Source organism: Lytechinus pictus, chromosome 3 (assembly GCF_037042905.1).
Source record: "Lytechinus pictus isolate F3 Inbred chromosome 3, Lp3.0, whole genome shotgun sequence".
In the NCBI taxonomy this organism is placed as follows: Eukaryota; Metazoa; Echinodermata; class Echinoidea; order Temnopleuroida; family Toxopneustidae; genus Lytechinus; species Lytechinus pictus.
In genome coordinates, this window is record NC_087247.1 from 7,229,771 (window position 1) to 7,256,208 (window position 26,438).

Below are 26,438 nucleotides of genomic sequence, written 5' to 3' on the forward strand. Positions count from 1 at the left end.
TGACCTGAACTTGTGTCGATATCCGAATTATTCATCTCTTTCCTTTGATAATAATTAAAAGAAACAAATTGATACCTACAGGGGCGGCGCCACAAAGGGGCAGTGTCTACCCCCCATGACTTTATAGTAGTGAAAAAAGTGAAGAAAATTGAGAAAGAAAACTGAATAGAGAAGAAGGAAACACATTGATAATAGACGTATACGTCATGTTTCTCATGTAACACTCTATTCAATTGAGAGAAAAAATTAGATCGTCTCACCCCCCCCCCCCCCATCAATAACCAATGAATCCGCTCCAGAATTATGCAAACCAATTAAATTATTTAGGACCAATAATCAGTATAATAATCAAAATAAAACGTCCATGGTTTAGGTAAATATACAAGCATTTTGGTCTACCCTTTTCAGTTATTTGTATACCACATGGGCATTTGGTCTACCATCAATTTGGTCTTATTGCCGTTTGATCTATGATATCAGCTTGATCTAATTCTCACTTTTAAATGCTTAGTTGGTCCAATTTTCACTTCGTTTAGGCGCTATGTTATCAAATCTTACTTATCAATTGAAAATGTTGTTCATAAACGTAATCGACTAAGTGGTGTTAGACCTATAGTAGATCAAAAACAAAATCGATGTAACCTAACTGGAAATTAGACAAAATGGTAAATAGAATAAATAGCAAGTATACCACATAGTTAGTAGACAAACTGGTTGTATATAGACGAATAAGGATTAGACCATGTGGGATGAGAACATTGACCAATCGGCAATTTCACCAAAACGTGTACCAACAAAAGGTACCCCTTTCTACAGGACCTCCAAAATTAAGAGAAAATCTCTCGTTTGGTTCACAAAGAGTAGATAAATAGAAATAGTCAGGGCTTGTTACTTTTAAAAAATCAGCCTACCAAAACTTTATATTTACAAATTTTATGGGTTAGAGGTCTTTTTATTTCATGGAAAAGAAGAGATAAAACGCCGTTTTTTTTTTCATATACACAGGGATAAGTAGATGCATGGACCGTGGGTCCATGGTATATAGATACACAATGTACTATAGAGGTTATACGTGTTCTTTTTTTTTCAAAGATGTTTATTCAATGCTTTTCGATTGTCAAAGGTAAATATCAGAACCATTATTAATGCATGAATGGATCAAGACTTTACATAAATTACAAATCTTCTTGCCAATGTTTAGTCAATTAAAGGTATTGTGAGTAGCCGATTTAAAAAATTCTCAAACCAAGATGAAACATGTGTACAAGTGCATGTATTAGAACTAATATAAACCCTGAAAACAACCATTATTGAGAATGAAAAGCTAAAACTACATACAAGGCAAACCCCGATTTTGTAAATGGGTGTCTAATAGACGCCTAAATAGTACACATAAGTGTATGGGATGAAATTAAGATGGTGTTTTCGGTCACTTTATATTTCAATTTTTGAAGCACTAAATAATTATTTTCAAACGCAATTTTTTCTGGGATTCATTTTTGTAACATATCACAGACACAGGTGACAAGTGTGACCTTCTAGCTCAGATTTTTTTTAAGTAAAAACAATGTTAACCAATCACTTTAAATCATGGGTACAACATTATTTTTTATCATGATAAGAGTTTAGAAATAAAATAATTTGACTATAAAATTACTTCAGAGTGTAGAACGCAAGAAAATTAGTATGCATGATCAATTACAATTTCCTAACTTATTCATTATAGATTTCTGTAAATCACCTTTCAAATGACAAACTGAATTCTTTCTTTGCTTCCACTGGAGTTTATACCAGGGGCCATGAAACGGTTTTGAAAGTGGGGGGGGGGGGGGGAGTGGGGAAGGGCTGATCATACAAAAAATCACACAATCGGATGACCAATTATACGTTTTTGTACACAGTTTTGGAAAAAAAAAGTGGGGGCTGAAGCCCCTCCCCCTGGTTCCGCGGCCCCTGTTAAATATTTGAGACAAACTGGTCATAAATTGTTTTAGGAAACCATTTGGTATTTATTTTCGAGCTGGTATAATTCTGGTGTCAGTGAAGGATTGAAAACACTGGCCAAAGTGCATGAAGGGGAAGGGGGTGACACAAGAGAATGTAATCATATTTTTTTAAATAGGCGCATCATAAAGATACTCATCCACTTTCCATACCCTCTTTATCCTTTCGTCCTTTCCCATGTGTTACCCTTTTTCTATTATTTTTTTTCCTTTTCTAAGAGCTGCCACCCCACTCCCCCTTTGAACATGTTGAAGTCGCTTATGAATTATTCTATTTTAGGTGCACTTTTTTCTCTCATCTTTTTTATCCAACCGTTCTACTTTTCAGGAATATTAATTTAGAAAATCATTATACTATTTTGTACATTCAATCCAATTTTATGTACAATGTGGATTGCAGTCGTTGTCATTCTTCTAACTCCTTGACATTAATGAAATAAAATAAATGAATGAATGAATTACCATCGGTAAATATTACCCGGTATACATTTACTGTTAGGTTCAAGTACATCTGCTGGAGGGGGAGGGGGGGGGGTGTCACGTGACTTGCGAAGAAGTCCAATATTTATAGTATCTAATCATGATACTCGTATAGATCGGTTTGCTCTCCTTATGTTTTCCCATGCACTTTATCTACTTGTTTTTTCATTCATTCATTTATTTATTTATTTATTTATTTATATATGTATTTATTCATTTACCTATTTATTTGTTTGTCTATCTATCTATCTATCTATCTATCTATCTATCTATCTATCTATCTATCTATCTATCTATCTATCTATCTATCTATCTATCTATCTATCTATCTATCTATCTATCTATCTATCTATCTATCTATCTATCTATCTATCTATCTATCTATCTATCTATTTATTTATACATTTATTTATTCATATATTCATTAATGTATGTAGCTATTATATTTTCTGGGTGACCGTATAATTCATTACATTGATCAGAACTCGGTAAGATGCGTGCAATCCATTTCGTTTGATAACATCCTTTGATTGTGGCTAAGACAATGATTGATCACATTTCGAAACCTGACACTTCGATGACAATAACAATACCATCGAGAAAAAAGCTCGGTTCTAAAAACACGCTCTTGCTATATACGCGTACACAATTGGCGTCTTAGGGGCACTATTCCCCCATCATTAAAAACAGAGCCAAATTGGGGAGTATTTATGCAGATACTTATTTAACCCTGGTTCTTATTCGCATTTAAGTCTTTTGTTACTTCTCTTTGAAAATAATTCACATGACTCAATCAATATCAAGGGTGCCACCTGAGCTCCCACGATTCCCCATAATTTTCGGGCGCCACTTTACTCGCTATTTACTTCACCGCAAAAGTAACGAGCACTTGGTGACATATGTTATCAACATTTTTTTTTCTTATAAAGAATCTGAATAATAAATACTTGCACATTTTGTTTTCACGTCGTCGATGTTGTATTGTCGAAGTATAGCTCAATTTCAACTGTGTAATATAGCCTGAAATATTGTGCAGAACGGTTTCAAATATTCGGAATTTGTTTAATAAAAGGCAGTACAGTGTATTTTGTAGCCAAGGTTTATATTTGCTTCTATAAAATGCATTGAGATCCTGCGCATTGCTTGGATTTGTTCTTTGAATGATATTGATGAAACGATTATGGATACTGACATTTTGGAAAACAGAGTGCGGTTTGTATCACATGTGATAGCAGGAGCAATTCGACATAAACTTGAAAAAGGTAATTTAAATCAAAAGTATATTTGTAGAATACTAAATTTGTCTGTCCGTGTGATTTGCGAGAAAAAATCCCAACACATCACTCAAGCAGCGATCTTAATATGATTGTTTTGATTAATTAATATTTAAAAAGAATGGGGTCACTACATTGACTTGTCCCCCCCCCAAAAAAAAATGCCTTGATTTAAATATTATGAGCGAAGGGTCAGCCGTTTTATCAATTTTAATTCAAATCACCTATTATGCAGCTGGTATAAAAATGTTAAAACGGCTGTTTTCGACTCGCCGTACGGCCGCCGTAGAGCAAATGAGACCAAGGTACAATCGATGTGTAAATATCTGTTAATTGATAAACAATGACAACGAATTGATATAGACTACTGACAAGGTCAGTCCCCACACTTCGAAATATTGAAAACTTACATTTTTTTACTGAAAATTTTCAAAAAAGAAATCACCCAAAGTATGCACGAAATCCATAATTTCTTTTTACAAAATGCAAATAAATGCAAAAGCGCCCCCCATGGCATGCTTGGTCACTTTACTCCCTTTCTTCTTAAATCTTGCCCCCCCCCCAAGAAAATTTAATGCGTAAGGCAATATATATACATCTATACTAGGAGGCGCGATAGCTCAGTCGGTAGAGCGGGGACTCGTATTCCGGTGACCCGGGTTCGATTCCCACTTGATGCGCTAGTGCCCTTTGGTAAGGCATTAATCCTCAGTACCAGGTCCTTCGGAGGGGACCTTAAGCCGTCGGTCCTCTGGTTGCTTGCTTACAAGCATTCATGCTTTCTTAGCAATCAGGTAAAAAAAAAATCACCACCACTTATATACTGTCCAAAACATGAATAGGAAAAAAATACTAATTATAATTTGATCACCCTTTTATTATTTTGAGATTGTTATGCCATCAGGAATGATCAAGTATTATGTTTTTTTCCGTTTTTATTGGACGCGGTAGGGGGAGCTTGAAGAAAATGATGATCCTCTCCTTTTTATGTCTCTGAATGGTTATACCAATGGCAAATCATGTTATGTTGACGAATAGATTTCTTCTTCTTGATGTGTTGATCGAAACGCAGATCTTTTTTTGCAGAGCGACCTCTCCGTTGAAAGATTTGTAGACCAGAATGTAAAGTTTACATTATACACACACTGTATCGGAAATTCCCCCTTTTCCAATATCTTGAAATCTACCGGTCCTTCAGAATTATTAATCATTTGAAAAAAAGAATCGAACAAAAACCTGATTATACATTTTTGTTAATATAGCTTGAATCTTTTAGTTTTGCCAGTAGGCCTATGATTTTCTTCAAAAATGTTTGACAAAAAATGTTATATTAAAACTTATCCAAATTATTTTGTCTGTACATGTACTAATATTTCTTCACCAAGATATTCCCCCAATATTGATTTGGGCAACATGTGATGAGCAGCTAGGGATCGCAGGACACTAATTTGAAAATGGTGGGGGGCCGGGGGTGAATTGTATAAAATTATAATTTGATCGTCATGTTCACGTTTTTGTACCCCCTTTTTGTACACGATTACTGCAAAAGAAAAAGGTAGGGAGGAGTGGTGGCTTCAGCCCCCCCCCCCCCCCCCGGTTGCGGACGTGGCCCCTGATAAGTGAGTGGTAAAATGATTATGTTTTCCCCAGAGCGAACAGGAATGGAAAATGCCTAGCTAATTATGGAGCCATAGACTAGCGTCATTATTATTATTCAAAAAAAAAATTTAAGCTTATTTCCCCATTTTTCTCCACGAAGCACTGAATGCTTTAACAATATAGGCCTATGCCATACCAGTCAAAAGTACGAAAATGACATAGCTTTGATAACAAAATTGTTGTGGTGAAAGAATAATTTCTGTAGCCATAGATTTTATTAATTTTGTCAATAAGTAACTGAATTAACGCTGGTAGGCCAAACTTTCTCCCCTCAAAACTTCGATCATGCTCGCTCTTTGGAAAGGACTTTAATCTTTTATAATAATAGAACCATCAGATATGGTACCCTAACTAAAGGGATGTTCAAGACCCCGGGCCAAGGGATGTTCAAGACCCCGGGCCCCCCCCCCCCCCCCCCCGGGCTCAGACTCATCATTCAACAAAGAACATATTGGTAATGAATAGGGAATTTCCCCAAGATCAAGCCAATTGCGCTACCAGGGGTGGACTTTACACCCCTCAGCTCGAACCAAATCCGCCGCTACACCGGCCGTGACCGCAACACTTTCACCCCAAACAAACAAACGAACCATTAATGCTTTGTGAATGATTGACATAACGGTCGGCTTACGACCGCGCGCGCGCATCGCGATCGATTCACAATTTTTGTTCTTCTTAATTCTCGATACCACTTTGTTTACAGATGCGGCGGAGACTCTCCGAAATTTCGTCTTCAGGATGGTGCCTGGAAAATCAGATTCAGATGGAGATGAAACAGCCACTGAACCAGTCAAACAAGTCAAGGTGGAAGAGAGCACCGATTTACTCTCGGTGATCAGGAAACATGGCTTCATTTTGGGAATTTTGTTGATGGTTTGGCTCGTCGGATACCTCGGCTTCAGTGCATTATGGCTGCTGCTCATCGTTATTGTCAGTGTGTGGAGAGATCGCGCCAGCCGTCGCAAGGCCCAGTCGACGGAGCTCGCCAGGGCAGCGGTGGAGAATGAGCGGGAGAGCATCGTTGGTGTCGTGAGAGATCTACCGTCATGGGTATGTTACTGTTTATTAAAATATTTTGGCTTGTAGGATTGAATTGATACCAGCTGTTGCCCTTATGATTATTAAGCAATATACTGGTAGATCTTTATGATGATTGATGGTGATGGTATTTTCGTAGGCCTAATTGTGTTAGGCCTAAATCATTACGGAAAATGATTGATTTTCTTGGAAAAAACTTCAGCCAGTCAAAGAAAAAGTGCCCCATGTCTGCGCACCCATTCACTCTCTACACGATTCAGGGATTTTGATGAAAAACAGTATATTGAGGCCTTACATGAAGTATACCCAGTTGTTGTGTGTCCGGACGATCAATTTTAGAAAGTCATTTGGAAAAAATTACAAGCGAAGTTTCATCAATTTTTAGTACAAAACGTTAGGAAATATTATAAAGAACAAAACAGAAGATGATTTTGATATTGAATTCATATTTTTAGTGTAATCCAAAGACAAAAAAGAAGGCTTCAAAAAGATAAAGTGTCCGGACACCCGACCCCCCATCCTACCGGTACCTGAATTCAATATTTTTCCACCATTTGTCAATTTTTTTAAACGAATATGATATCTAACTTACCGGTATGTACCGTATTGCAGTTTGTGGTCATTAAACTTTCAGGTCTTTTTACTTTTCGGTGGATTCACAATACGGTGCCATCGGTGTGCCATCTATCGATTTTGGGTCAACATCACGAGCAGGTTAGGCGCAGCCAGTGCATAATGCTGGTGTAAAGATGTTTAAAATATGAAATTCATATGACAAGCGGAGGAAGGATTCACCGAAAACTGTCTAAATTTCCCTTAATTTCCCAAAGAAATCTGCAGCAAATTTCTCTCCCACCTCCTAGATCCTGGTAAACAGCGTAATTTTATGCAAAAAGGCCGAGCCGCGTCGGTCAGCACAGCATAATTGCATGCAGATGTTGACTTTTTCTCATGAGGCATTGGAAATCTCGGCCTGTCCACTGCAACTGATAGCTGGCGCACCGTATTTCGAATCCACTGAATTGTGCAGACAAGGGGGCCATGTCACTGTGAAGAATTGGGGCACCTTACCATCATACCTGTAATATTTTTCAGACAAAACAAATTGTCACAAAATTCCTGACATAATTAAGCTATTAAGGTCATGAATGTCCAGTAATCTTTATGCAACTCAAAGTAAGAACTATTTTACAGAAAGGAAAAAGAAATAGCAAACCCTTGTTGTATATACAATGTAGATCTGAATGGGTTGTTTGTCGTTTGCAAGCACTGATCAACACATATTAGGGGTTAGAATATAAAAAAAAGGAATAGAGACTGGTCTTGCACATAGAATAATAATATGCAGTATGTTATGGGGAATCATTTATCAATAACATTTGATACGCCAATGTTTCATGTGTACAGATTAGAAAGTTGTACATCACTAGAGAGATGTTTGAAGCAAAGGTCGAACTAAGCCACTGACGTTTTGATTGGAAACAAGTTAACTACACCCTCTCCTAACTGGGTGTATAAGGTGCTTCAATGTATTACATGTACATTGAGATCCAGACTTGTCATAGTGGAGGAGCCACAAATAAATCTCTATTGTTCATCTAGACTGAGTATTTTAGTCTGTAAAGTTCTTATATTTTCTAAAATCAGTCATGGTTCAGGATATATGCAAAATCATGGCAAAATTACACTGGGGATCATAATGAATTTGGAAGCTATAGTGGTACCGGTATACATTATGAAACTTTGTGAGCCGACATGATTTAGATATTTATTCCTTTTATTGGGAATCTGATTGGAATAATGATAGAACCCCAGAACTTTTAATAGTACATTACTTTGTACAGAAGGTTGAAGAAGAGGTTACCATATTTTGGCTGAAGTTTAGTGGAGTATGAAAACCTGATGATTGTAATTATTGATCTGTATCAAGGGAAAGAGAAGAGCGAGGAGAAGAGAGATGCTTTGAATGCAAATTGTGCTCTCATTTATTTGACAGTACTGGGAAAGTGTTATTTTCAGTTCGATAGTTCCTTTCTTTTTAATACCCAATCCATCTAGGTACATTCCATGAAACTGCTCTCCTGAAGCAGTACCAAATAAAAACTAATAATAAAAAGACATTGTACAGTATACTGAAAATTGTTGATGCATAACCCTATGGAGGCTATCTGTAACACCCCTCCCCCCCCAAAAAAAAAAAAACTTTTGCTAATAATGCTAATGATACATTGATACATTGATAAATTCATTTCAGCTTTGGATAAGTCTTTTAAAAATGTTTTTATTTCTGACTTGAAATCATTAAAAATTGACATATTTACTAGTTCTCAGTGATATACATGTACACGTAACTCTTGTTTCATACACCATATTCTTGTGTGCATGATAAATAATGTAACATCTCAAAGCTAGGGTTACAAACAAACCTGAACATCTGCATTTTAATTTCTTTCAAAGACAGATTTGTAATAAAACTGGTCTTATTATTTTCAGTGAGCATTATCTCATATTTTAAAGTTGTTATAAATGTTTCTGTCCAAAATTATGTTCAAATTGCAAAGAGAATGCTCTTTTTTATAAAGGTACATGTATGGAGCTACATGTAGTCAAGCAGGTCTCCTAACTTAACTCTGATGCAGAATAGATACAACATCAAACAACATTTTTTTTCTTCCAATTCTTATTTCAGGTATACTTTCCTGACATTGAGAGGGCAGAATGGCTCAACAAGGTAAGTTATATCATCAGAGTCTTCAGAGATGTATGTTGTTAATGTCAGGCAATTCTCTCTTTTCTTGTCGGTGATTTGCAATTGTTACAGATCTATTCAAAACTATCTATTGAAATTACCTATAATGATGGGTATTGTACGTGCTTTTTTTAGGTTACATGAATGAAAATGTTCAAACTGACTATCAATCAAATATTTTTATTTATTACAGATGTGATCCCTGTATTTCATGATAAAATGTATTTTTTACTCTTATTCTGGGATTGCACTTGATAAACGTCTTTGGCTTTTGGCAATTCCTCCATATTGGTTGTTCTTTGTATTTTTGTAGCTTTTGATACAGTTATTTTTTGTATTTTGCATTTTTAATTAACTCTTGTTTGTATTTTTATCATGTTTTTATATTGTACAATTTGGATATGGAAATAAATAAATTGAATTATTCTTAAGAATAATAGTACCAATTTAAGCTAATGACAAGCAAAATGGTAGCAAGCGACTTATTGCTGTAAGGTCCCAATACACATACTGTATGTTCACAGCCTTGTAAACATACTTTAGTTTATGTTCATATTATTTTGTCTTTGTACATGTAAGCATACATGCTTGTTACGCTGTACATCTTGTGAGTTTCCTGCTGTGATCAAGGAATTGTGAGTAACTACACTGTACATCCATGCCATGGTGATAGTACTGAAGGGTCGTGAGTCAATTATGACCCAAGAATCTCATGGATGCCATGATCCATGTATGATTCATCACAACCAGACATACTAATCAAATAGGACATTACAGGTGCAGCTTACACAATGTGATTCATCTGGGTCTGGCCCCTGGGAGACAAACCTTAGTGATTGATTCTATAGTTGTGGAATACACACATATGATTGATGACACATAATAGTTGAATGTCATTAATCATTAAAATTGGCCCTGTGATCAATTACCAAGATTGGTGATACAGGACCTAGATTTGCTTCTCTACCGCATGATATGATTAATAGCTAACTGTGAATACTTCATCTTGTCAAGAACACTTGAAACCTGTCTATTAACAACATGGAGTGGTATCAAAATACACCGGAGTACAATCCCAATGAATTATCAATGAACTATGTAAACAAAGGGGTACCAAATTGATAAGCTGTGATATGTAATACCAGTAGCCTGTAGTCTTTATTTCTTATTTAAACACTCAAGACTTTTTTCATTCATAATTATACTTGTTGCGTAGCGTAGAATGTGCACATTCAACCTCTTACCTGCTTTCACACTGATATAGTGGACTTTACATTGAACTCCTTGGTTAGGAGAAATTTTTGGAAAAATCGTAACTTGCTGAAAATTACTGGTGTTTTCTTTCTTGGATAGTACAAGTACGGTGTTTTGCTTTTACACTGGTAGAATACCAGTTATTGATTTTCTTGTATATTTGGGCAGGTGTATGTTTTTTTACTTGCATACTGTACTTTGTACACACACTTGCATACTGTACCAGTACCAGATGGCTTTCTGTAAGTACTGTAAACTGAAGGAGAGCTATGAAGAAGAAGAGTGCAAATCTTTAAATCTTTTTAATTCAAACACATGACCTGAAATAATGATTCTTCTTCTTTTATACAATGATACCAAAATCATGAAATTTGATGTACATGTATATTTACTATTTAGAGCAAGCAATGACCGAATTAAAAGAGGTGTTTTGGTCCACAATATATGCAAAACCTCTCTAGTCATGAATATCACTTGGATGAAAGAAGCAACTTTTTTTAGGACCTGCCTACTGATTGAGTAGGCCTGTGTGCTTTAACACAGTAAAAACACATATACCTCCTTCCATGATCAATGGGAGATCTGAACAGAGATCACTGTCCTTGACTGAGAGTAGAATGGCACCGTGAAGTGTCATCATATGTAGTATGTATTGATTGGATGACTTTCACAGATGGGATGGATGTGAGCAAGCAAGTTATTACACACTCTGATTGATGTACAGTGCATGACCCGTAGGACTGTGCTCCAAACGCATCATCGGTAGTAGTATACTGTGTATGAAGTGCTGTGTTCAATCAAAATTCTTGTAACCTACAGACGTTTTCAAAGAACTTTTTGCTCGATTCACAGTTACATGTATGTGCTCTGTGCTCAGACATTTTTATTGGCCGTAGGAAAAAAACTTTTAAAAAGCTGATATGAATTCATACAGACAAAGGCGCATTTTGAAAAGCGATTCTGCAGACCAGCAGATGATGAAATATGATTGAGGATTAGAATGTAACATAGAGCTTGATGATTCTAGGATGGGTTATCTTCCAGTTCAGATATTGATTGCATACAATCCAATTTTACCTTTAGGCACTTCTTGGGACAAACTTTACAGTGGGTGGGCTTGAGATAAGAGAACCCACTTTAAAACATTTTTATAGAATATTAGCAAAATATGATGGCAGTCATGGCACCTACAAGCTTTTTTTTTAAAGCAAATGTAATATTTAGATTTATCAAGTGGAGCTTTTAAGTAATGAAGATAAATGAGAAAAAAAAAGACAGTGAGGAAGCAAAAGGAATAGAGATTATCAGAAAGACTGTATTGTGTAGCTCCGTATCACCTACACGTATTATTCAATTAAGAAAAAATTACATCACATACATCAGTCAATCTGCATCCCCTAAAAATACCCTATGTCCGCCCTTTACATTTTATTTGATAAATTTCATTCAATTTTATGTATGTTATAACATGTTATTCCCTGTCATTCTTTTCTATTTCATTTTATATTACTTGTTTTTCTGTTGGGGAGGGGGGGGGGGGAATTCTATTGATAATTTTATAATTTTTATGATTCCTATCAAAGCCTCTTAAATTTCTGTGGTTGTATGATATTACTGTTTGCACAATACACCCCTGTATTACATGGATGCATGATGAAAACAAAAATAGTTAAAGAGAGTACTTTAAATAAAAAGATGGATCTACCTTGTATTTGTTGTAGATCGTGAAGCACCTTTGGCCATACCTGGAGGGCTATGTGGAGGATCTCTTGAGAACATCCGTAGAACCTGCTGTCCAGGATAATCTACCCTCTTACCTCAAGTCATTCCGTTTTGAGAAGATCAGACTGGGAAGATATGTGAGTACATGTATATACCCCTCAGCTCTCAATTAAAATGAGTATCATTCAAATTGAGGAAAAATGGTGGTGGTCTGGGGGGCGTTTCATCAACATTTTCGTCCGACAAGTTGTCTTATCTGACAACTTTCCTTGATAATGATTGGCTGAGAGTCACTGTTACCATAGTAACTGTCGGATTAAACAGTACTTTTCGGATAAAACGTCCGACAAGTCCTTTCATGAAACGCTCCCCAGATGTGAATTTACATTGGTGCAAGTATGTGTACTTCAGAAAATTCTAGAAAAAGTAAATTTCTCATTTAGATTTGATTTGATTTATTCATCATCCTTACGATGAGGCTTCTTGGTTTATACATATGCTTGGATGAAAAGACTTGATATTTCAAATTTATGAGAAAGTTTCATTGCATTTAAGTTTAATTGTCACATTTTTTCACATTAATGTTTCATGAAGCCAACATTAAACTCAAATACAAAATATTATTTAAAAAGAATAAGATGAGCTTGGCTTAACCAGCATATAATGTATTTGAATGATAAAAGGTTTACTGGTAATTTTAGTCACTCCTTGTACATTGCATATCTTATGATGCCACTATCACAGTATGATCGTATCATTTTCTATAATTTTCAAAAGTTCATTGTTTTCCTGAGGGGAACCCAAATCGCTCAATCTAAAAACCACACATCAATCTCCATTATTGAGTCATCCCCCTTCCTTAGTGACGAACATGCTTCAAGTTGATTTCGTGCACACCTCTATGTTTGCGTACCAATGTTACCTAATATATAGTGAACATTTAAGCCCATCTCCACCAACCAAATTGTCCTGTTATTTCTGATCTGGGATATTATCCCGATCAAAAACAATCTCAGGATTATTTTCAATAGAGACAAAGTTTAATAGGGGGATGTTCTGTTGGTTTTATCTAGCAACCCAAAGATAGATAGCACCCCAAAGTCAACATGGGATTGTTTACCACGATATTTCATGAATTATCGAGCTATTTACCAGGTGAAGATGCACTTGGATTTGGTTTGGGATATTGAATTCATGCTACTACTACCATTGCATGGATTGCACGCTTGTCGCTTCAACACTGGCAATTATAATTCCCCTATTTTGGCTACTCACAACCTCCCCTATCTCCCAGTTAAATTTTATGATTTTGTTGGTACTTTCAACATCATGGATTAAAGTCTCAATCATAAAGTTAATGCTATGAAGTAAATGCCCTTTTGGTCTTGATCAAGTGACGGCTGATCATGCAACATCTTGAGCTAATACTGTTGAAGTATTGAGGTTTTCCCCTTACCACATTGAGCGTTGCTGTGGTGAGACATGTCGGTGTAATCCGGTTAATGCATTCGTGGTCCTGAGGGTAGTCTGTTGCTGATAGTCAAGGTGGTGGGGATTTCTTATGCAGATGATTCGCCTGATTGGAAAGGATAGAAAATCTTGGGATAGACATGTTCACAAGAGTGACGTTCATTCGTTATCCCAAAGGTTCAAACACTCTGACCTGACGGTTCATTATTCCAAAACATGCCTCTCGCATAACCGAGATGATTGTTCCTTCGAAGATGAAAAATGTTTGTTAATCTAGACATTTGCATCATTAGTCTGAAGATGATTTGCCTGATTGGAAAGGATAGAAAATCTTGGGACATATGTACCCGTTTATGTGGCGTTCATTTGTTATTCCAAAGGTTCAAAGTTCAAACACTGACGGTTCATTATTCCGAAATATGCCACTCGCATAACCGAGATGTTTGTTCCTTCAGAAATGAAAAAGAGTTTGTTAATCTCTTTGTATCATTAGTCCGTAGATGATTCGCCTGATTGGAAAGGATAGAAAATCTTGGGACATATGTACATGTTTATAAGGGTGGCGTTCATTCGTTATTCCAAAGGTTCAAACACTGACGGTTCATTATTCCGAAATATGCCACTCGCATATAAACCGAGATGTTTGTTTCTTCGAAGATGAAAAAGGTTTGTTAATCTAGACATTTGTATCATTAGTCTGAAGATGATTCGCCTGATTGGAAAGGATAGAAAATCTTGGGACATATGTACCTGTTTATGTGGCGTTCATTTGTTATTCCAAAGGTTCAAAGTTCAAACACTGACGGTTCATTATTCCGAAATATGCCACTCGCATAACCGAGATGTTTGTTCCTTCAGAAAAGGAAAAAGAGTTTGTTAATCTCTTTGTATCATTAGTCCGTAGATGATTCGCCTGATTGGAAAGGATAGAAAATCTTGGGACATATGTACATGTTTATAAGGGTGGCGTTCATTTGTTATTCCAAAGGTTCAAACACTCAGACGGTTCATTATTCCGAAACTTGCCACTCGCATAACCGAGATGTTTGTTCCTTCAAAAATGAAAAATGTTTGTTAATCTAGACCTTTGTATCATTAGTCTGAAGATGATTCGCCTGATTGGAAAGGATAGGAAATCTTGGGACATATGTACATGTTTTTAAGGGTAACGTTCATTTGTTATTCCTAAGGTTCAAACACTGATGGTTCATTATTCTGAAATATGCCACTCGCATAACCGAGATATTTGTTCCTTCTAAAATGAAAAAGAGTTTGCTAATCTAGACATTTGTATCAAAAGTCCGAATGCTCATTTTTATTCTGAATGTTTGTTAAAGTATCCCAAATGCTTGTCACTCTGATCTGACAATAAAATGAGGCTTGATATTCTGAAGGGTCGATTTATAATCCAAAAATGGAAAAAGGTTAAAGCCGTTCATATGTAAGAAAATAGCTAATATCTTATACTTTTGAATGTTACTTCATTCTCGTACTATCTGTCCTTGGGAATAGTAAACCTTGTTTTGTTTTCTTATCAACAAACTTTTGAAATAACAAAACCTTGGCATACTCCATCCTTTGGAATAATAAAAATTCTACAACAAGCTATAACCATTCTCATACATGTATATATTGTGCATTTGCTGATATTTCTCAATAATTACATCATATTTATTTTTTTATTTTATTTATTTCCACATTCCAATAAAAGTATATACAAGTGTAATCATTTTTTCTTAGCATAACATAACAATAAGCAAATGACATAATGAATAACATATGCATACATACATTCTAACAATCTAATCAAAATATATTTATACCTGATTAATTTTTTTTTTTAATTATGAAAACAAATAGCAGAAAAAAAAATATATCGACATAATACATTTTGAAATGCGGGAGACCTCCATCTTAAGCTTAGAGCTTGAAATACAAGCACTCTGTATTATATTTTAATCAGAAAAATGCAATGGTATTGGTTAGTACTAGTATTGGGAGTTGGATATCCTCCCCTTCCATTCATCATTTACTTCTCAGTTTTGGATGGCAATTTACAAAACATCACATGGAGGTGGAACTTGGTGAAGTTTCTCAGGAATACTGCAGGATCAGGTTTTTTTTTTCTTTAGTGAAATGAGATTACCAGGCCTCAACAATGTTAAGGTGTTTTCATACTGAAGGCGATCGAAGTGGAGTTACTCCGGAGTAACTCCGGATTGAGTTGATACGCTTGTACTGCGAACCGACATTACACCCCCTTCCAAACTGGCAAGATCTGCAGTCATTTCCATGCTTTCCAAGCACGTGGAAACTCCCCCATGCGGAAAGGAATGAAGTTACATGCGTGACAGGCGATACTGCACTTCCGGTGCGGACTAACTCCGTTTGAAACCCTCTTCTCAAAGTGGGTTGAGTACTCCGCTGTGAATCCGGATCGAAATAAACCTAGAATTTTCATACTGCCCTCCAAAGTGGAGTAACTCCTTCTGGGGTCCGGAGTAACTCCACTTCGGCTGTCAGTATGAAAGTGGTACTAGCGAACTGAACTGTATATATTTGAACTTATAAATTACTCTTGTTTGGCTACATGTACATATATCACTCAATTGGTTTCCTTCTATGTGGGTAGGTGCTGAAACCAAGTTCATTCTCTCGATTCCCCCCTCCAGTCATTATTGCAGAGGACAGGTGTCACAACAAGAAAGTACAGTGAAAGTGCATGCATCCATCATGAACAATAGTCCGAGGGAAATGTCTTTTTTTTGGTCAGGTTAAAATTATTCAAATTTTCAGTGATTGCATCAAATGTTACAAATTATCTTAATGAAACCACAAGCAATTCTATTATTTTAGTTTCCTTTGTTCAATTTTCTCTCCTACAGTCACCCCGAATTGGAGGAGTGAAGGCATACACAGAGCATGTAGGAAGAGATGAAATGATTCTGGATTTGGAGATATTGTGAGTACCAATACCACACTTGCCTTTATTATCTTTATTCCGCGGTTGAATTATCATTAGAATTCATGCTCTTTGCGTGGTAGACATGCAGAGGAAAGTCACCCAGACATCGAACCAGTTTCAATCAATGAAGAACAATGAGAATGGTTTATGGGAACCTCTCGATTCAGCCAGCAGGAGCATGAATTTTTGTCACACACCTGAGCGCATTTTTCACTTCAGCAAATGCACTAGTTGTAATATATATACAGCAGAGTACTGGTTACTCACTTTCTTTCTATGGAAATTTCAAAGCATCATTAGTCATTCTCCAACATGTGAACATTACATCTTAATAATGCATACATACATGTTGGTTTTGGTTTTATTCTCTATAAAGTATACAGGAAGATATACATGTATGGTTGGTAGAATTGGTGCCTTTTTGAAACGTTTTACCAGCTTGAATTCATTTTTTTAATCGTGGTATTGCTTTGTGTATTGAGATAACACTGATTTATGAAGTGAAATGCATTGGAGGATGACGTAGTACTCAACCAGATGGAACTCAGTAGTATCCATGGCAACATACCTATTGGATTTCTTTGCTTAGCCAACCGCTGCAAATATTAGTGTGAAACTGAATATCTTCAAATATTTATTTTTAGGAAGGATGAATTCGGGCTATAAAAGAAACGTAATCTGTGAGCTATTTTGATTTCATTTTTACTCATGTCTGTTTTTGGTGCAAATCATACCCCATCTCTCTTTAAAGCAGATTCACTCCAATTTTATCTCCCTCTCTGTTGTGTTGCTGAAGATATGGATTCTAGTGGCGGGGATTGTTTGTATCACTGTGTTACATGTACATGACAAACGTTGTGTTGCCTTCATAGACTGTAATGAATAATTAATATTTAAGAAAAATGAAAATATATTGATGAACAGGGCTGTCCGAGAGAATGGTCTGTATGTATCAGTTGATTATGGAGAAACCTGAGATGTATACTTATATCAATTTCTCCTCCTTCTTTTCTTGTTCTTGTTTAATTTATTCTCCTGTTTATTTCTTTCCACAGCTGAGCGTGATCGGTTCATCACGGACGGACATTTGATAGATTTTGAAAACTTTGAAGGCTTGTAACAAATTAGGAATAAGATGAACATGGTTCCTTTTTGTTTTATAGTGAAGGGTAGGACAAAGTATGCTGAATGATGAAAAAAGTTTGTTGCCATGGTTACCTACAAACATAGGTAGCCACTAAATGTGCCATATCACGGACGGACATGATAGAAATGTGGTTTTCAGAATTTTTGAACATTTTTATTGTTTCTATCTAAATAGCTTAACTTTGACCAATAATTGTTAATGCAACTTACACTCAGGTATGTTAGCTTCTATGTTCAGCATATTGAATTCTCAACCAATATCAAACTTCTGAGAGAATTGCAAATATTTTCCATCACGGACGGACATCTCGGACGGACATCACGGACGGACACAATTAAAATACATTGGAAGTACATTGTAAGAAGTTCTTATTACTTGTTTGGGGGAACAAATGCTATTGTATTGATGATTTGTACATTTTTTTATATGATTAAACAATATTAGTTGCACAATCAAGTTGCTACAACTTGATTTAAGTTGTAGCAACATGATTTCTATGCTAGACACACAAAATAATGTAGCCATATGATTGCTTTTAAACACAGTTCTTTTCAAAATCAAATATCCTATTAAATGCACATTGTCTTCTTTTCAATTTAGAGAATACTATAGTTGGTACCAAATCAACATCCAGTGGATCAATGATCATGTTGATACTTTTTACGATACATCATGACGATACATGTTCATACATGTACATTTTTAGGCATTACTTTTCGAAGAGCACAGATTTTTTTTTTATGTCCATTGACTAAATCCAAAAGATACACAGGTTGCTGATCATTATGCTTGTTTGGTAGATCAAGTATGACCACAACACTTGTCCAGGCTCTCTTCAAATTCATCTTTTGTCCATATTAAAGAGGAGACACCCCTTCACATCAACAGCCCTCATGTATTTAGGCCCTGACCGAATCCAAAATTGAAATCAGATACCAATTAAACTTCTAAACACTGCAGTGCAAGCTTTATATGAATTGTATGCATTTTCAGATTACCAGATCAGCAATTTGCCCAAAATTAGCTCCAAAATGGACTTAGAAAAAGAATTCTTGTACTTTTCACAAGCCTCAGGGACGTGATGTCATGTTCTATTAGAAGCATTGTGAATCCATAGGTTTGTACATGGAAAAAAACAATGATTTTTTTTTCTGCTTATCAGAATATGCATTCTACTTTCTTCTTTTCCATCACTTTCTGCAAGCTTCAATTGATGAAATATACAGCTTTTGACTTATTCTTGCTCTATTTCATTTCCAGCTTTTTGGCATACATGTAACTTCCAACTCTATCTGCATTCCATTTATGTTAAAAAAAAAATTCCTGACAACAATTAAGCCCCAATAACAGCCAAAGAAAGATTTCACAAAAAATTGTGAAGAGTTGTAGGTTTCCATCCATTTGAGTTCTGAATAATTCTCAGTACCATTTTTCACTGCAAATTGGAACTAAAATTAAATTCATAATCTGCTCAGTATTTGCTCATTGTCTGTCCGTGATGAAATTAATGTCCGTCTGCGATTATTTTGATTGATTTATGATATGGATAAAATGTATGGATTTTAGCTATATTCAAATGAAATGATGTACAGTGTCTAGTGAGATGCTTCTACACACTTTTATTTTTGTTTCTATTCTGATAAAGAATAAAAAGCTGAATCCATACAGATTATCCATATCATAAACTCAATAAAAATGATCACGGACGGACATTAATTTCATCACGGACGGAAATTTCAAAATGGAATGTTAACATCTACCAGAAAAATTTACTTCCCATATTTTTTCTACTATTGATGATAGATTAATGTTCAGAGTACAAGAAAATCCAAACCAAATTGGAGTAACTTTGAAAACAATAAAACTAGAGTGAATTGAGTTTGAGTGAATTTACACTGTCCGTCCGTGATGAAATTAATGTCCGTCCGTGATCATTTTTGATTGAGTTTATGATATGGATAAAATGTATGGATTTCAGCTATGTTCAAATAAAATGATGTACAGTGTTTAGCGAGATACCTCTACACCTTTTTATTTTTTATTTCTATTCTGATAAAAAATAAAAAAACTTTTTATATTTTTTTTTATCACGGACGGAAATTTCAAAATGGAAATGTTCACACCTACCAAAAAAAATTACTTCCCAATATTTTTTTTCTACTAATTTATGTTTGATAATAGATTAATGTTCAGAGTGCAAGAACATCCAAACAAAATTAGAATAACTTTAAAAACAATAAAACTAGAGAGAATTTAATTTTAGTAAAAATGTCCGTCCGTGATGAGAGGTAATAGCACCCCCACGAATAAAATGGACTATTCCAGTACTTTCGGATTTATCAATCTTCATGAAACTGAGTTCTTTGAAACCTGAGATATCAAAGATTATCTTAAAAGCAATTTTGATAGAAATATCTATAAAAAAAAATTTCACCTCAATGCTAACCCTTAACCGATCATGCTCAGCTCTTTAATGTACATTGTATATCAAAGATGGTTAATAAGTACTTATTGAATTTCTATACATGTACATGGCAAAAGATTAATGGGATGTGGTAATCTTTAATAGGATGTAGTCAATAGATTTCAATTCGCACGCATTTAATTTTGAAGGAGTTTGAAACCGCACACCATTGTCAGGGGCGGGTGACATTTAATCAACTGTCATTCCATTTCCCTTTGTTACTAGAAATAGGGGGTCGTGGGTGGAGAATGATGTTTGACTTGCACCCACTCTCCCCATGGGCTTCAAGTGAAAGTGTTTACGAAAAAATGAATTTTCTAGTATCGCGTCAAATGTTAGCTCCATTAAAACGAATTTAGAGTAGGTAGAAAAAACACAATTATGCAGTAGACTCCATTTACCATATTTTGATTCAAAATATGACATTTACAATTTATTCGAGATGGTTGATAACTGCTGCTTTTCAATATGTACCGTAACAGTTGCCTGTAAGATAAAAATTTATCAATAATTTGGTTTATTGTTTAGTAATGTAGATCAACTGATATTTTAGAATATAAATTGGGAGAAGTTTGAAGTTGTGCTTTTACTAAATTTCACTGAAATTAGAAATTCATTTTTTATTTCAATAAACAATACAAATACAGTTAACGTCATATCAGATCATTCACGCCCTCCTCCAGCAAATATACAGAGAAAAAATACAATGAATACTCTTTAGAAGTTTGTAAAACCAGCACATGATTTATTTTTCTTTAATTTTAATGGAAAGAACTAGATTTTAATTCGTCATGAGGACGGATTAGGTGGTCTGTTCTATATAGCAAACTTTCTTGCAAAAAAAATGATTGGTCTTAATGCAGTGGGAGAGTTGCATGGCAAATAATCCACTGATTCATAATATGAGCCCCATAGACACTGTTCAGATGACAAGACTTTCATATTACAAATGAACTACATGTACAAACAGTTCAGTGGACAAGGATTTAGTGTTGTCTGTATATGTATGCTTTCCAGTAAGAAAAAAAAAGTAGAATACATGCTCTCAACAAAGTCCTTTAATAAGTCAAGCATCGTGTCAACTTCAAATGAGCGGGGCATACATGTATCTCAAGCTCTCGAGCAAGGCCATGGAAGAGCATGAATTACATATTTGGACAGTGAGGGCATAATATAGAGGAAAAAATCATTGATTGATCTTACTTTAATTTCTCTTCTTTGTGTGTTTTAGCTCAGAGCTGTGTGCATGCATGATACACATAAATTTGAGATTGAGTGTCATCCAGACTGTATCATTCACTATTTTTGTTATATATATGATGAATTATGAAATTAAACACAAGTTGGCACTTTTTTCTTTCAAAATAGAAAAAAAACAAAATAGCCGGCAGGTTTTAGTCAGATGCTGGCAAACAAGCGTTTTTTTTCATCTTGGTATGGACAAGTCTCTGAATGCAATTTTTCATATGGATAAATGTCCCTCATATTCTACATGTACATTGATGATTTAGAAGTTTTCACACCATCAGGTATTAAAAAACAGTGACCTCTTTTTGTTCATATTCCAACTACAGTACATCATAATCTGAACACAGTAAGTAATTTCTCATGTCAAACAGTGGAGGCTGAAATGAGATGATCTCTCTCTTCCTGTCTCTGTTTATTCACAGCAGTGCTCTCAAAATAACTATTTTTTTATCTACACATTAATTTTGAAATGAGAACTAGAAAATGAAGATGTCAATAAATGGTACTATTAATGTTCTGCATAGCTGCATAGAACTCCGTTTGAATACTGAGGATCCCCCCCCCCCCCTCCCCTAGGTTGCCACTTTTCAGACTTTTCCAACATATTTTTGGCCATAGAAAACTTTGTTCATGTACATGTAGGAAAAGGGTAATCCTAGATGATTTTCAGACTTTTAAATCAATTCTAAGTGGCATCCCCACCCCCTCCCCCCCCCAAAAAAAAAATAAAATAAAAAGAATTGATTTTGGCTGTTCACTTGCACCATATAAATTGTATGATATGATTATCACAACAGCTCAGTCAGCTATGCAGGGCCTATGCTTGCTGTTTGTAATGTAGCATCCCAAAGGAATTGTGTCTATTTGTATCTGTGTCCATAATTCCAATCATTTCTGAAACATGATGGTACCAATGTGCTAGTGGATAAGGGTATGCTTTCTTCTAAGATTGCTGAACACATCCATGTAATATTATATTTCATGCTCAGATACTCCCTTCTGCATGGAACCATTGGCTCTAAACCTATATTATTTGATTTTTTATCGTGTTGAAAATATTATAGCCTACATGTATATTATTTGATTGTATCGTTTTGAAAATATAAAATTCTAAATGCAGATTATTTTGTTTCAGAAATGTAGGCTGACAATTAAAATTATTAGTTTTAACCCCCACCCCCCCCCCAAAAAAAGAGTAAATTTTCCATTGTATGTTTGATTTGAAAAATGATCAGTGATATCTTGTGTGAAAATGCAATTACATGCATATTTCCTTTATCAGTTTCATACTGTACATGTAGGCCTGCTAATTGTAGTATTTAAACTTTGTATGAATAGCATACCGTAAGATAAATCAGTCTGTTGAAAAAACACTGAATGAATGTTCTGCATCCAACAAAAAATAAACATATGTCAATATTGTGCAGATAACTACAGTAGAAGACCAGCACCGGGCCGCTTTTTGTAGTTGACAGAATGAATTATTGGCCAAGGACCAAGTTCAAGTGCTTTTTTAAGATACCATAGAAGATGTAGACAACAGTGTAGATCCATCTGTGAAGACTACAGAGAGTATGATGCAGAGAGACGCAGGTGTAGTCTTCTGAACATGTAAACAATATGTAATCTATCATTGTCTTTTGATGAAACAAATTTCTTTGTAGCACATTCATCTGAATTTACATGTTTAGTACTTACTTAAAGCTGTATTCTCACGTTTTTAATTTTAAATCACGACACTTTAAATTCGTGACACTGAGTTTTCCACCACACTGAAATCGATGCCAATCAGCGTAATATGTACAGATTATAATACTTTTTATTTAATTTGGTTAGTTTTGATTCAATTTGATTCTTGGTGGAAATATGAAATAAAAAAAATCATATCTGTTTGCATCCTTCACACTACATCCTTGATGTTTTAATGACATTTTCCTTCATTTATCTGATAGCCTTTTTTATTATGTGCAATGATAAAAATGGATTCTTTACATTTACAAAAACTTAACACAAGTTTATGATTTAAGTGTGGTCTTTAATATACAAAATTTAGACCACAGGTTTACATGTGGTGCTGATGCATTTGGCAAGATAAATTTAAAATCCATCTTTTAAAGATGTCAGCTAGCTCTCACTATACATGTACATGTTATACCGAGGTTTTTTACCTGACTGCTAAGAAAGCACGAATGCCTGTGAGCAAGCAACCAGGGGACCAACGGCTTAAGGTCCTCTCCGAGGGACCTGGTAATGAGGATAAATGCCTTACCAAAGGGCACTAGCGCACCACTTGGGAATCGAACCCGGGTCACCGGAATCCGAAACCCCTGCTCTACCGACTGAGCTATCGCGCCTCCTTACTTACATGTAGTTGAACTGCCTGAGCATATATTAGAGAAGTTGTTCCAGGTATATATCTGTTTCGGAATATGTTTTTATAGAATAATTTACAATATGAAAGTGTGAATGAACTACACAATGTCTCCCAATGACCCTCACATCTTCTCCCCTTCTACCTCGGAAAAAGTGTGTAACAAAATCTCTATCCTAGCTTCAGGATCGATAATGGCGAGGGAATTATGTTTGCTGAAGACTTTGCCCATGTGTGAATAAACATGGAATACTCTTTTACTGGGTATTTCTGTTCGGGTGTCTAGAATTTCACCTCCCTCACTGGCATGGATGGCGGTGCAGCTGGAGTCGAGAGAGCAAGCATGCGCTTACCGCATTTTAGGGCAAATATGCAGCGGTTCAGAAGCAACAAGCTTTTTTCCCCCTTGTATGCATGACACACATCATATTGAAATACTTCATCAATTTGCCCCCCCCCCCCCTCCCGGAGCATACATGCATACTACTGTATGAATTCATATTTGATGTCTTCATGCAGCGGCCATATGTATCAACTTGCGGGATGCTACAGTAGATGTAAAGGGCATTGAAATTGATTGAGATAAATGGTAGATTTACAATGGTTTGAAGCATAGATCGTTATGGATGAATCTTTTTTTAGGGGGATACAGTGAATACCAGTTTTTCATTAAAAAAGATGAAATGTGGGGACAAAAGAATTTAAGAGAATCAAGAGTTGATATTACAAAGTGATTAAAATATGAAGTCCGCATTCCATTGAGTTCTTCTTTTACATCTTCATACATGTACATGTATGAACTAAATTAACGGTAAATCTTTTAAATGTAAATCAGATTTTGTTTCCATCACAATAGACTAGTGATAATGTGAATAATTATCCCTTTTTTTATTCATGGTGTATTCATCATGGAGTGTATATTTACAAAAAGCTCATGAAATGTGAAAATATGGAAATGTAATTGAGATTTGTGCTTGAAAGCTTTATATTCATCCTGTTTTTTATTTTTTTTAATGTAGGCCTATATATGATAGATTTTATGATAAATTGAGTGAATGAGTGAGTTAGAACATCTTTTCAGGATTACCGGATAATCTGAGATAATGGAATTGGAATGTTATTGTCGTTGGAGCAAAGTTTTATCTCCATACCGTTCTCTCCTTGTATCCATCATAACAGAATATTGAGCAGGAATATAGCAACAACAAGCATATGAATGATATACAGTAAAACGCACTGTGCTATGATGCATAAGTCCTGTTAAGCACAGTCAATTAAACTGAATTTCTCCTTGGATACATGATGGTGATTTACATCAACTACTTTCTTGGATAGAATGAAGGTTTTAAAACCCGATTCAGGGTAATTTTTTTTCAGTTGATAAACGCAAAATTGTTTTGACTATGGAGTTTGGAAAGCCTTTTTTGAATCATGCAAATTTGTGCGATACGTTTGAGCCAGAAACATTTCTGCAGGAGAGATAAATAAGGGCCTGTTTTTATAAACGTTTGTACTGAATTCACTTCCACTTGTCATGGAAAACGCATGGACCATCACTAAAGGAGAAACAAGAATCGTGGGCCTTAGATAACCTCTTTCCTCGGATCAAATTGTGCAATGGAGCTGCCCAATGGCAATGTTAGATTTCCAACTGTAAGATGAGTTGATAGCCGTTAAAGGACAAGTCTTTCTTATTTTACATCCGATTTTGATGAAATTTTCAGCATTATGCTAGTTTGATTTTTCTCTATTTATTCAAATCTACATTTTACCGGGGTGGACTTGACCTTTAAACATTTTTTTTTTAAAATAAGGATGACATTTTGAAAACTAACTTTTGGAAACATGTTTTTAAAACATGTTCCTAATTTCCTAATATGCTTTTCACACTGCACTTTTTGTCCTAAATTGATGGGGCTAAGGGGGGGGGGGTCTTAGCCCCACCAATTTCCCGGGGTTAAGCTTAGCCCACTTCGTTTTCACACTACGTTTTAGCAAAGTGGGCTAGCACGGTAAATAGTACGGTACTATCTGGCCCTGCAAAAAAGCAGGGTTAGCCGGCTTATTGTGGTGCTAGCACCACAATTGCGGTGCTAAGAGATGTAGTGTGAAACGAAACGGGGCTAAGCAAAAGTGGGGCTAAGCATTAGCCAATCACAGAAGTCGAAATTGCACGTTAATCGCGCTCTGTATGGTAAAATCAATTGCCTGGGGTTAAGGCGTTAACCCCGGCTAAGCAATAGTACGGGGTTAAGAAAGACAGTGTGAATCGAAAAAAAGATAGCATGGGGTTAAGGATAGTCCGGGGTTATGGATAGTAGGGGGTTAAGGAAATGCAATGTGAAAAGCATATAAGAAGGCAATGACCAGCTAAAACCTTTGGGAGGGGAGACCTTCTACTGATGAAAGCCAAAGGATGAAGAGATCTGCAAGTGTCAGACCATCTGCCCTGAAATTAGACCTTCTCAATCTTGGTCCTTGAAGCTTGTTTTTTATGTGGATTTAATAACCTTTTGGATCTCACAAAAAGCTTTTGAATGTGAAGTGTGACATTACCATACTTTTAGCAAGGATCTTCAAACAGATTGGATAGT

At 35.6% G+C, this 26,438-nt stretch overlaps 1 protein-coding gene across 2 annotated transcripts in view; it reads left to right on the forward strand.

The window, feature by feature from the left end:
* Nucleotides 1–6,078: 6,078 nt before the first annotated feature.
* The window catches only part of LOC129255965 (extended synaptotagmin-2-like), a 55,677-nt gene continuing 35,317 nt past the window's right edge, over nt 6,079–26,438 (forward strand). Inside the window, exons 1-4 of one of the 2 annotated variants that reach the window (XM_064096256.1) lie at nt 6,079–6,466; nt 9,144–9,185; nt 12,179–12,316; nt 16,535–16,611. In XM_064096256.1, the coding sequence (XP_063952326.1) occupies nt 6,155–6,466; nt 9,144–9,185; nt 12,179–12,316; nt 16,535–16,611 (569 nt within the window). In that variant the 5' untranslated portion in view covers nt 6,079–6,154. The remainder of the gene's footprint in view (nt 6,467–9,143; nt 9,186–12,178; nt 12,317–16,534; nt 16,612–26,438) is intronic. The other variant, XM_064096255.1, reaches the window with a different exon arrangement.